The following is a 13,778-nucleotide window of genomic DNA, read 5'->3' on the forward strand; positions in this document are numbered from 1 at the left end:
CTCTTGTCGATGTGGTGCTCCCAGGCAATTATTCCACAGGGAATCTCCTCCCTGGTCTTCCCTGGGCTCCAGCCTGCATATAGATGCCCACTCCCCAGCCTACCTGCCTTCCTATTATCATGTTAATGCTGCAGCTCTCCACTCCTGCCTGAGGAGGTGATTGAAAAAACGGAGACAAAATAACACCTTGTGAAGCTCTTCCTCCTCTTTCCTCTTCTCCGCCCTCCCTCCTTCTCATCCCCCCTCTTCCATCCTTGCCTGCTTTCCAAAACCTTCCCATTCCTTCACACCACCTGGCTTGAAGAGTGTAAGAGTCTGGCAGTCTCCACACACTTGAATTAAAAAGGCCATCTGGTGAAGCGGAAAGCAGAAACTAGAGGGAAGAGAAGGGAGATGGCTGCATGGGAGGAGAGAGGATGAAATGAGGCTGGGTGCTCTTTGAAGTAATACAAATCAAATTGTATTTGTCACGTGCTGAATACAACAGGTGTAGACCTTACCGTGAAATGCTTACTTACAAGCCCTTAACCAACAATGCAGTTTTAATAAATTAGAGTTAAAAAAATATTTACTAAATAAAATAAAGTAAAATTAAGTAACACAATAAAATAACAATAACGAGACTATATACAGGGCTTACCGGTAACGAGTCAAGGTACGGGGCTGCAGGTTAGTCGAGGTAATTGAGGTAATATGTACATAGAGGTAGGGGTAAAGTGACTATGCATAGATATAAACAGTGAGTAGCAGCAGAGTAAAAAACCAAAAACAACTTAGGACGGGGAATTCATTGTAAGCCTGTTGACCGTAAAGAAGACATGGCATTATACGCATTATCCTTTGCTATCAGACAGTGGTTGTGTGGAGAGGTGCTGTACAGTTTCACTGTGTTTATCTGACTCTCCGGGGCTAAGCCAAACGCCTGACATTCCCACTCTCACTTGGTATTGGAGAAAAAAGAGCTGTCAGCCCACAAAACGCTGCAGCAGAGAGGTGCTGTAAAATAAAATGCAACGTGTCACTTCTAGCATACATACATCCACAAAACCCCACAGGCATTTGCCTCTAAAGTATCTGCAGAGCAGAAATAACATTGACGGTTAGGGTGTATTGGTGAATTGAAGATATGCTGGTGATTTATCTGTAAGTTACAGGTAGAGTAGCATACCTGGCAGTAAAGTGTGAAATAGAGCCATGCATTGGTTGATGGATGTAGTGGATGAAGTATGTATGTATGTGTGTGCGAGTGAGAGGATGGGGCCAGTTTACAGCAGGCTTCTTTCCCAGTGCTCCCACAGGACGTTACTCTATGGTCAGATTGTCCACTTGTCCTCTCCTCGGCCTCGCCTGTCTCGTCCCAACCCTTCATGACTCCGGGCAAGTTTCCATGGAAACAAAGTATAGAGAGGTTTCCTAATGAGTGGGAGAATGTGTGTGGGTGAGATGAGCATATATATATCTCTGAGTGGACATGCACACACACACACATACGAATGTATGCAGACGCAGGCATTCACACACACATACACATAGACACACTTTCGCACGCAAACACAGGCGAGCAGGGAAGAGCCACAGCAATGACTGAAAAACTGCACTTTTAGACTTTTTGATTTCAGAGAATGGTACTCTACTTAATTTAGGTAGTAAATATCCTGCCATACAGAGCCGTATACAACATGAGATGGTCGATGGCCATAGTGATGGATAACATGAAAGAGTACTTCAATTCAATAGCGTTCTCCCAGACCCTCAAAACAAGGAAACACTTTGAGAAATCCAAATGAAATCAGTACAAAGCCAGACTGCCTTTTTTATTACTCATTTTCATAATCTCTAGCTTTCTCAGTGAGCGGATTTGACTGGCAGAGGCAGCTAGTGGCAGTGGCTCATGCAGATGATACTGGCTCAATATCCTGCTCCAATAAACTGCTCCTTTCCCTCCTCTGTAGTGTGGCTAATTAAACCCAGGGGAGGATGGGGGAGAAGAGTGACATGATGCTGGCTGCTGCCCCTCCTCTGGACCCATCCATCCATCTCTACTGGAACCACTCTGGGTTCGGGTCCTTACACAGCTCCACACCCAGGGCCTTGCTTCTCTACAGGGGCGGCGTCCCAAATGGAAGGCTATTCCCTAGTGCACTACTTTTGACAAGGGTCCATAGGGCTCTGGTCAAAAGTAGTGCACTATGTATGGTATAGGGTACAATTTGGGATGCAACCAGGGTCTGGCTCTGCCTCCCTACTGACCAGAGGGGAGGGGCAGTGGACATAAGAATTTGGTTCAGCATGGACAACCATTTCACCTTTGAGTTGAATTGGGGAAACATGTTAGTAATTAGTAGGGATATAAACTAAGCAAAAAAAGAAACGTCCTCTCACTGTCAACTGTGTTTATTTTCAGCAAACTTAACATGTGTAAATATTTGTATGAACATAACAAGATTCAACAACTGAGACATAAACTGAATAAGTTCCACAGACATGTGACTAACAGAAATGGAATAATGTGTCCCTGAACAAAGGGGGGGTCAAAATCAAAAGTAACAGTCAGTATCTGGTGTGGCCACCAGCTGCATTAAGTACTGCAGTGCATCTCCTCCTCATGGACTGCACCAGATTTGCCAGTTCTTGCTGTGAGATGTTACCCCACTCTTCCACCAAGGCACCTGCTAGTTCCCGGACATTTCTGGGGGGAATGGCCCTAGCCCTCACCCTCCGATCCAACAGGTCCTAGATATGCTCAATGGGATTGAGATCCGGGCTCTTCGCTGGTCATGGCAGAACACTGACATTCCTGTCTTGCAGGAAATCACGCACAGAACGAGCAGTATGGCTGGTGGCATTGTCATGCTGGAGGGTCATGTCAGGATGAGCCTGCAGGAAGGGTACCACATGAGGGAGGAGGATGTCTTCCCTGTAACGCACAGCGTTGAGATTGCCTGCAATGACAACAACCTCAGTCCGATGATGCTGTGACACACCGCCCCAGACCATGACAGACCCTCCACCTCCAAATCGATCCCGCTCCGGAGTACAGGCCTCGGTGTAACGCTCATTCCTCTGACGATAAACGCAAATCCGACCATAACCCCTGGTGAGACAAAACCGTGACTCGTCAGTGAAGAGCACTTTTTGCCAGTCCTGTCTGGTCCAGCGATGGTGGGTTTGTGCCCACAGGCAACGTTGTTGCAGGTGATGTCTGGTGAGGACCTGCCTTACAAGCCCTCAGTCCAGCCTCTCTGTGCAACTATTGGTTACATTTATTTGTATGCAGTCTTGGTTTTCATTGGTTTCAGTTGGACAAAAATAGAAAGAACTGAAACAAAGCTGTGAATGAGTAATCGCAACGTCATTGTGGTTGTTATAAATCTGCCACTACAGTACTTTCTCAATGTAAATATCATGATATTTATGCAAAATTGTCTGCAGGAAGTAGGAATAATCTTATGCAGTAGAAACAGTGTTTAGATTCAATCCATCAGGGGAAAATAAGTCTTCAGCTACAGCTGCAGGGACATTTCAACAGCTCTTTGTGAGTGTGTGTGTATGACAATGTATGTGTTTGTGTTTGCTAAATCTGTCTCATTTGCATCATTTGCTTTGACAGTGTTCCCCAAGGGATACCTTTTTATACAATTTGTGTGTGTGTGTGTGTGTGCGTGCGTGCGTGCGTGCGTGCGTGGCGCGTGCAACAAACAGCTGTGGACTCGTTTCCCTGCAATGAGAGGCATGCGGTCAAACAGGAAACTAGATGGAGAGAGGGAAAGAGAGAGAGAAAGCGAGGAAGATTAGAAATGGAGAGATGGAGAGAGTTTCGCACCAGAACAGTCACATGGCCCCTCAGGCACAGTTGAAGACAAACACATTCTATTCCAGAGGAAGCCATTCACCATGGGGGAGTGATGCCGTCGGTCGCTAGCGAGCTGCTTAAGAACTCAGACATGAGAAAACACTCTGGAGAATCCAGCCAGCATCCTCCGTACACACTGTTCTCACTCACTCTCACATCACACACCCTATATATATGCATGTTATACACCTGTTCAAAGAAACTAGAGCGACATTTCTCCCTAATATAGGGTACTATATATAAAACCAGGGACTTCTGTGGCGTCCTACATCAGCATGTTTAGTGGTATTTCCTATTTGTGTAGTCGCCTTCTGGCTTTGAAACCGATGATTATGTCACATTATCCTGCTATATGACTTGACAGACCCCTAGTCATTTAAAAAAAGATATGCTGTTGAATATTACATATGTAGAATGGGAAAAGGGCCAGCATGCTGCATTATGAATATAGTTGCATGTCACAAGAGAATGGAAGTAGTAAGTTAATATACATTAGCCTATGTAGTATTGTACATGTGTAACTATTAGAAATGTTCTATTATCACTTTTATTTCAATGTGTCATTATCCAGTGACTATCCCCGCATCCTACAGCAGTTATTATCAACACAAATTTCACTGGAATCATACAACACTAATTTTACTGGAATCATACAACACTAATTTCACTGGAATCATACAACACTAATTTTACTGGAATCATACAACACTAATTTCACTGGAATCATACAACACTAATTTCACTGGAATCATACAACACTAATTTCACTGGAATCATACAACACTAATTTTACTGGAATTGTACAACACTAATTTTACTGGAATCGTACAACACTAATTTGACTGCAATCATACAACACTAATTGTACTGTAATCATACAACACTAATTTCACTGGAATCATACAACACTAATTTTACTGGAATCATACAACACTAATTTCACTGGAATCATACAACACTAATTTCACTGGAATCATACAACACTAATTTCACTGGAATCATACAACACTAATTTTACTGGAATTGTACAACACTAATTTTACTGGAATCGTACAACACTAATTTGACTGCAATCATACAACACTAATTGTACTGTAATCATACAACACTAATTTCACTGGAATCATACAACACTAATTTTACTGGAATCATACAACACTAATTTTACTGGAATCGTACAACACTAATTTGACTGGAATCATACAACACTAATTTGACTGGAATCATACAACACAAATTTTACTGGAATTGGAATCATACAACACTAATTTGACTGGAATCATACAACACAAATTTTACTGGAATTGGAATCATACAACACAAATTTGACTGTCTCGTGAAGATGATGTATATGGAAATGAGAATGTGTCCAAGGCACCTTGATTTTCTTGGAATGTATGTGTGTGAAACAAAGGTCTCGTTGTATTGTAGCATTGACTGACTCCCCCTCTGTTTGATGCATAGGCTGTACTCTCCAGAACCTGATGCAGGAGATGGCCTCAGCCAGGACAAAAACACTGGCGCTTTGAGATCTGGTGCCGCCGTGCCACGCTGCTCTGTTCCTTGCTAGCCTACTGTACCCTCCCCAGCTCCAGAGAGAACAGAGAGAACCAGAGGAAGAGAAACACCCCACTGCAGTGATCGGACTCACCCAGGGCCCAGGGCCATGTCACCAGGGAGGTCCCCTGGGTTGGGGCTGTACCCCCTTCCCCGACCCCTCCACCTCTCCCACCTCTGCCTGTTGTGTGTGTCCTTCCTGGCCCAAGCCCCACTGGGTCTCCCCATGTCAGGCTTCAATACGGACACCAAGAGGGAGATCACAGTGGACGGGGACCTGATCATAGGAGGGCTGTTCCCTGTGCACCAGAAGGGCGAGGGTGCCGAGGACTGTGGGAAGATCAACGCTCAGAGAGGGATCCAGAGATTGGAGGCCATGTTGTTAGCCCTGGACGAGATCAACAAGGACGAGCGCCTATTGCCGGGGATACGGCTGGGAGCCCACATCCTGGACACCTGCTCTAAGGATACCTACGCCCTGGAGCAGTCCCTGGAGTTTGTCCGTGCCTCCCTCACCAAGGTGGATGATAGTGAGTACACCTGCCCTGACGGCTCCTACGCCATCCATGACGATGTCCCTCTGGCCATCTCTGGGGTGATAGGAGGCTCCTACAGTGATGTCTCCATACAGGTACAGTACTGACTCTACACTCTAACAATATTTGTTTATGTTGCTCTATTCTATAGGCTCATACTTGGATCTTAACTATGGTTGCTGATATGAGTACTGAGAGTTTTCTAGATTCTTGCTAAAGATACTTTCTAAAGGTGATATGTTGTTTTTTTTACTCTGAATTGCTCCTAGTTTATTTAGTATCTCCCAGTCTCTGGTTTTGAGCAATCCCAACCCATGCTTGGTAAATGCTGTTGCACTGACTGTTCTATAAATCTATGTTACAGTCCAGATAGCCGTCGTTTCCCTCCATAGAATAGAGAAGGGACACAATGATTGATGATCATATAACTTTCTCTCTTTATTTAAAGTACTGGCATGCAATTACGGTGCACCATGTTTAGTGCGATGTTAACACAGTAGCTTTGATGAGTATGGGTTCCGCATGCCAGATCTGTTTGCCCATATGCTTGGCTGATCTCATTTGGAGGAGCTTCTCTCTTCCTTGGTAATTCAAACTCCAGCCTGTCAGATGCAAACACGCTGCAGATGTTGGGTTGAGGAGGACGGGCTGACAGGATGACTAGTGACATCATGATTACTCTCAGTAGCAGTAACAATAGTATCAGTAACGGCTGACTGGTGAGGTGAAACAAGGCGAGCTCCTCACATTGACCTGATGAAAGGCCTACTAATTGCAATAAGATCTCACGGTTTGACCAATTTGCCCTAGCGAAACCCAAGCTTATTTGATGTTAATAGCGCTCAACGTTGCCCCTAGTGGCGGGTTTTTGAAGGCATCTCCCGACTTCCTGGGGACATGGATGGATGTCCAATTTCAAAGTCAATCTTGAGTGACCTGCCTGACTAATTGGGCCCACGTTTATTGGGACTTAATAAAGCCACTGCCTTGTGAGAGGAGATGCTCCGTAGCACCCAGACTGGGAGAGAGAGAGAGAGTGTGTGCGTGCGTGCATGTCATAGATAATTGTGGACATTCACTTGCACACTCTACACACAATCACCCGTATTTACATGCTCACATACACACATCAGCCAACTCCCAGCTCTGTCAGAGGAACTTCTCTAGCCTGAGGTGATACCTCCCCATACTCAATGATTATACCGTAGTTACCTTCTGGCTAGCCCACAGTAGTATAACAGGCTTACCATCACACATGACATTGTACCTTCTGGGCATCCACAGACCACCAATGGGTTTCAATTAGGGTCCAAGGCATTATTAAAACAGCAGATTTAATCACGGCAGCCTGCATGGATATTTCCTCCAGTGGGTGTACTTCAGTATGCTTGAGGCCCAGCCAGTTACTGTGGTGGCTTCCTTCCTTCCCTCTCCTCTGCTTCATAGGCAGAATGACTGCATCCTATGCTGCTTGGGAGACAGGGAGGGCTGGATGAATAATATATTGGACCATTCTACCCAGAGGGGGAGGGTTTGCTCTCTGCGGGAGATATGCCCATATGTCAGGATAAAAGTATGTCATGAAGGTATGTAAAAAGCTTGGGAAGGCTCACTCTCTGGGGTGCCTTAGTGAGTGCGTCACAGTGCTTAATTGTAGATACTGATGGCATCGGCGGGAATCCCCGTAGTTGAGAAGGTGCTCATAATTTGAGCAATATTTGAACTATTCCTTAATGATGAGTTTCGTGCTGAGAGAGATCTTCCAGCGACTGTGGCGTTCATGCACTGATCAGCCATTATCTAAACACCAGAGCAGAATTGGAGACTCCACTACAAGTAATTAATTTAGAAAATAGACTGAATACAGCAATGTGCTATTACTAACTCCAATCTATTGTTCTGTGTATTCCTCCAAAAACAAACATAAATACCTCATAGGAGAGAGGGCCTGTGAGGAGCTATGGGATAAAAAGACTCAGCGTACCGGGGATGGAGAGAAAGTATAGAGGACATGCAAACATACGTAGGCTTGATAAACGAGGTATAATTTTGGTAAAGACTATCTGGGACTTCTATCTCCTCTCAGGGAGCATGCCCTTGTCCTGTGGTAATTTATAGAGGTGCTATTACCCGTTTCTGTTCTCAGGGTTGCCCCAGCTTCTCCCACAGAAGCTCAGGGTTGCCCCAGCTTCTGTGTTGTAGTGCTGAGCCGGTGGGCCTGTGGGTGTCTGTCTGATGAACAAGACCCAGTCTATTAGGACTGATTGAACTTGTCTTGGATCGCTCTACACAGGGTCCCAGGGAGTGTGAATCTGTCATTACCTTCACGCTGACACTACTGCCTGTGCTTTATTGAGCGTTTTGTTCAGCCTTCCTTTTGTGTGCTGAGCAAACTAGCCCTACATTATTAAGACTAATCTTCCCTTGTATTGCACTTCCTTTATCATTCATGTATTTTTAAGCACTTTGGGTTTGTGGAACAGCGCTTCGCAAACACACTGTACCGTCATCACAATTACCGCTGCTGTAATTCCTGCAAAGGCTTACATTGTGGTGTGGACTGCGGAGTGTCTAATTCATAAACACTGATTGATGGCCACATAAACAATGATTTCCTGTGCTCCTAATAGGCTGTCAAATTGAGCCAGACAGTCAATGATGATGGATGAAATGTAGCAGCCAGTCATTGGTTGAAATGATGTTATTCAGAGATATGCAGGTAAAGTGAGTATTGAGTGTGTGGGCATCGTTCACACGAGCTGCATGTTCTACTACTCTGCAGCCTTTGGCTCCTCAGCCCTCTCCTCTCGTGTCTGTCTGTCCTGCACTCCCTGTATAATCCTGATGAGTCAGACTAGAGGCCACGTCTGGGCCGTCCAGGCCGTGTGAAAGGTCACTGTATCTGACCTCCCCGTGTGAACCCCCAGGTGGTCACGTCTGATGTGTGTGAAGCCTCCAGGGAGATGGGCAGGCCACAGGACACCTCACAATCCCCTGCTAAAGGTCCCCATTGCCATGGAGATGCACCGGAACATGGCTGCCTCCACCCCACTGGAGATATGGGACTGGGGAGGTTGTGTGGGAGTCTGGACTGGACTGGTCACAATGAGAAGGTTGGTGCTGCTGCAGCCTGCCGGACGCATGGTGGTGTTGTTGTGTCCCAGAGTCCGATGTGATCTGTGGGTGGATCTGGCCCAGGGACTTGCCAGTGGGTGTCATGGTGTTCCACAGACACAGATTGGGAGGTAGTGTGGAGGCGAGGGCCTGTGACGCCATTGGAGGCTCCACATAGGCTTACCCACACTGTTAGCTGTTTTTGTAATTTTATCAGTAACTTACTGTATTAATCAATAGTATGATACTGTATAACTGAATACAGTCGATTACCGTATAATGCACAGTAAAATACCATCCATTTGTTTTACAGCACACTGTATGACCTTTCTATAATTAAAACACTAAAACACTGTAGAATGCACAGTAAAATACTGTAAATGGTGCATTGTGGAAAAATGTGAGTGGGGAAAGAGAGTCTGTGTCATTAACATATTTAAGGCATGCTTTGTAAGAGACTTTATTTGTTGCACCCTTGAGTGAGAATGCTGTACCGCACAGAATACGCTAATATACTGTATTATAGGAATTCTACAAACCTTGTCCTGAAACTTTACAGTAACTTACTGGCAAATTGCTGCCAGTAATTTACTGTAATTGTCATGTGTGCTCCCTCTCCGGCCTCTAGGTCACCAGGCTGCTCGTTATGGCACACACCTGTCACCATCGTTATGCGCACCTGCGCGTCATCAGACTCACCTGGACTCCATCACTTCCCTGATTACCTTCCTTATATATGTCACTCCCTTTGGTTCCTTCCCCAGGCGGTATTGTTTCTGTTCCTGTGTCATGTCTGTGTGTTATTCGTGTTTCTTATTTTGTATAATTTTGTGTTTATTTATTAAAACGCTCACTCCCTGAACTTGCTTCCTGACTCTCAGCGCACATCATTAAAGTAATTCAGAATACAGTACCATACCGCATTTTTGGAGCACCAAAAACTTTGTGAACACTAGTGGGTGCATGGTAGTGCTGAGCGATTAACTGAAATTTCAGTTATTTTCAGTTTTTTAAAACAACTAATTGACCAACGTCGGTTCAATTATTTGAATTTTCTGTGAGCTCAATGCACACATTACACTGTTTCTCTAGAGATAAATCAGATCAAGCCCATACTGTGCGATGTAGTAGGGAGTTTCCAACAGGCCAATATTCTACATAATTTAGTGCAGAAAACCTGGTAATTAACTACAATGACCAAAATCCATTGTGCCTAATTGTCTGGTCTGTTTCTTTTACCACTGCTATGTAAAAAAGAAATGAAGAATGTGCGATCGAGAGAGATAGAGAGCAGTTGCTTCGTGAGGTACCTTTACCTGAAAATACATGATCTAAGTGATTGATAGTTGGTATTCAGCAGTCATAAATGCCCTATTTACGTTGAAGAACTAATAAAATAGGGATTTTGTCAGACAGCATAGGCAGCAGCTCTATAGAGATGAGACGATGACTTGGAATGAAACAAAGTAATCAAATAAAACAAATGTAATATACACAACAACTGAAATATTTTATTAAAGTAAGGTAATGTGAATAAATGATGGTTAATAAGTGATGAGGTAATGGGCAGTCACTACGATCATGGGACTTTTATTCATTCTTCTATTCTGTGTTGAAAGCAAAATCGAAAACTGTGATAATGTTTTAATAATCGATCGGAAATCGAACTGAAACCGAACCGACCTCATAAAAGCACTAATCTCAGCACTAATGCATGGTATTATTGTTTCTCACGGAATAGCATATTCTAAGGCATGTCTTGTAGGTGGCTTTATTTCTTGCACCCGTTAGTGAGAGTGCTGTACCAATTTAAGTGATATGTGGTAGTGGTTCCCTAACAATGAAATGTATATAGGGGACAGATCAGAGTAGCAGAAAGTCTCAAAACTTTAATGGTTGAGTGGCTAGCCATGTCCTTTTGATCTGTCTGCCTGTCCGTTTAGAAGCCTTTGTTAAGGCCTAAAGTGCAAGCCATATAAAACACAAATTATCAGTTGGTATGCTGTGATATATTTAAGCAATAAGGCACGAGGGGGTGTGGTATATAGACCAGAGGACATTTCTCCAAAAAGTACGATCTCTGTCCCCATGTGCAGTTGCAAACCGTAGTCTGACTTTTTTATGGTGGTTTTGGAGCAGTGGCTTCTTCCTTGCTGAGCGGTCTTTCAGGTTATATCGATATAGGACTTGTTTTACTGTGGATATAGATACTTTTGTACCTGTTTCCTCCAGCATCTTCACAAGGTCCTTTGCTGTTGTTCTGGGATTGATTTGCACTTTTCGCACCAAAGTACGTTAATTTCTAGGAGACAGAACGCATCTCCTTCCTGAGCGGTATGACGGCTGCGTGGTCCCATGGTGTTTATACTTGCGTACTATTGTTTTTACAGATGAACATGGTACCTTCAGGCATTTGGAAATTGCTCCCAAGGATGAACCAGACTTGTGGAGGTCTATAATTGTTTTCTGAGGCCTTGGCTGATTTCTTTTGATTTTGCTGTGATGTAAAGCAAAGAGGCACTGAGTTTGAAGGTAGGCCTTGAAATACATCCAAAGGTACACCTCCAATTGACTCAAATGATATCAATTAGCCTATCAGAAGCTTCAAAAGCCATGAAATCATTTTCTGGAATTTTCCAAGCTATTTAAAGGCATAGTCAACTTAGTGTATGTAAACTTCTGACTCACTTGAATTGTGATACAGTGAGTTATAAGTGAAATAATCAGTTGGAACAATTGTTGGAAAAATGACTTGTGTCATGCACAAAGTAGATGTCCTAACCGACTTGCCAAAACTATAGTTTGTTAACAAGAAATTTGTGGAGTGGTTGAAAAACAAGTTTAATGACTCCAACCTACGTGTATGTAAACTTCTGACTTCAACTGTATACACCTCACACACATTGTTATGACCTTAAACAAAGAAGACACCTGAACCATGTCAGATATAGAGTTGAAATGTATTACATTTTGCATCCCAATATTGCACTTTATATACACCACAGAAGACTGAAATATTTATTTTACTTAACTAGGCAAGTCAGTTAAGAACATATTCTTATTTGTTCTTTTTCTCAAATGACTGCCTCGCCTGGTTCACCAACTACTTCTCAGATAGAGTTCAGTGTGTCATATCGGAGGGCCTGTTGTCCGGACCTCTGGCAGTCTCTATGGAGGTGCCACAGGGTTCAATTCTCGGGCCGACTCTTTTCTCTGTATATATCAATGATGTCGCTCTTGCTGCAGGTGATTCCTTGACCCACCTCTATGCAGACGACACCATTCTGTATACATCTGGCCCTTCTTTGGACACTGTGTTAACAAACCTCCAAAAGAGCTTCAATGCCATACAACACTCCTTCTGTGGCCTCCAACTGCTCTTGAACGCTAGTAAAACTAAATTCATGCTCTTCAACCGATCGCTGCCCGCACCCGCCCGCCTGACTAGCATCACTACTCTGGACGGTTCTGACTTAGAATATTTGAACAACTACAAATACCTAGGTGTCTGGCTAGACTGTTAACTCTCCTTCCAGACTCATATTAAGCATCTCCAATCCAAAATGAAATCTAGAATCGGCTTCCTATTTCGCAACAAAGCCTCCTTCACTCACGCTGCCAAACATACCCTCATAAAACTGACTATCCTACCGATCCTCGACTTCGGCGATGTCATTTACAAAATAGCCTCCAACACTCTACTCAGCAAACTGGATGCAGTCTATCACAGTGCCATCCGTTTTGTCACCAAAGCCCCATTTGGCACCCACAACTGCGACCTGTATGCTCTCGTCGGCTGGCCCTCGCTACATGTTCGTCGCCAGACCCACTGGCTCTAGGTCATCTATAAGTATTTGCTAGGTAAAGCTCCACCTTATCTCAGCTCACTGGTCACCATAACAGCACCCGCCCGTAGCACACGCTCAAGCATGTATATCTCACTGGTCATCCCCAAAGCCAACACCCCATTTGGCCGCCTTTCCTTCCAGTTCTCTGCTGCCAATGACTGGAACAAATTGCAAAAATCGCTTAAGTTGGAGACTTATACCTCCCTCACTATCTTTAAGCATCAGCTATCTGAGCAGCTTAACGATCGCTGCAGCTGTACATAGCCCATCTGTAAATAGCCCACCCAATCTACCTACCTCATCCCCATATTGTTTTTATTTTTATTTTTTTGCTCTTTTGCACACCAGTATTTCTACATGCACATCATCATCTGCACATCTATCACTCCAGTGTTAATTTGCTAAATTGTAATTACTTCGCTGCTATTGGCCTATTTATTGCCTTACCTCCTTACTCCATTTGCACACACTGTATATAGATTTTTCTATTGTGTTATTGACTGTACTTTTGTTTATCCCATGTGTAACTCTGTGTTGTTGTTTTTTGTCGCACTGCTTTGCTTTATCGTGGCCAGGTCGCAGTTGTAAATGAGAACTTGTTCTCAACTGGCCTACCTGGTTAAATAAAGGTGACATAAAAAATAAAAAAAACACCTAGTATTCATTAATATGATGTAATATGTAAATGACTTCAGCCAACCTGCTTGCTCTAATCTCTTGTAATTACAGTAAAATACTGTAGAAATAACTTTCTTACAGTTTATTAGTCACTCATTGTATTGTACTGTGTTTCATTGCTCTGGCATCAAGTTACCGTCAATATTTCAGTATTGTATTGGCACTATCCAGTCAAATCAAATTTCAAATTTC

General features: G+C 43.7%; 1 protein-coding gene across 2 annotated transcripts in view; it reads left to right on the top strand.

Moving 5' to 3' along the window:
• LOC115207886 (metabotropic glutamate receptor 2) overlaps positions 1-13,778 on the top strand; it is a 59,221-nt gene that overhangs the window by 4,786 nt on the left and 40,657 nt on the right. For both annotated transcript variants that reach the window (XM_029775425.1, XM_029775424.1), the window contains one exon: positions 5,318-6,041. In XM_029775425.1, the coding sequence (XP_029631285.1) occupies positions 5,520-6,041 (522 nt within the window). In that variant the 5' untranslated portion in view covers positions 5,318-5,519. The remainder of the gene's footprint in view (positions 1-5,317; positions 6,042-13,778) is intronic.

The sequence above is a fragment of the Salmo trutta genome, chromosome 14, assembly GCF_901001165.1.
Source record: "Salmo trutta chromosome 14, fSalTru1.1, whole genome shotgun sequence".
In the NCBI taxonomy this organism is placed as follows: Eukaryota; Metazoa; Chordata; class Actinopteri; order Salmoniformes; family Salmonidae; genus Salmo; species Salmo trutta.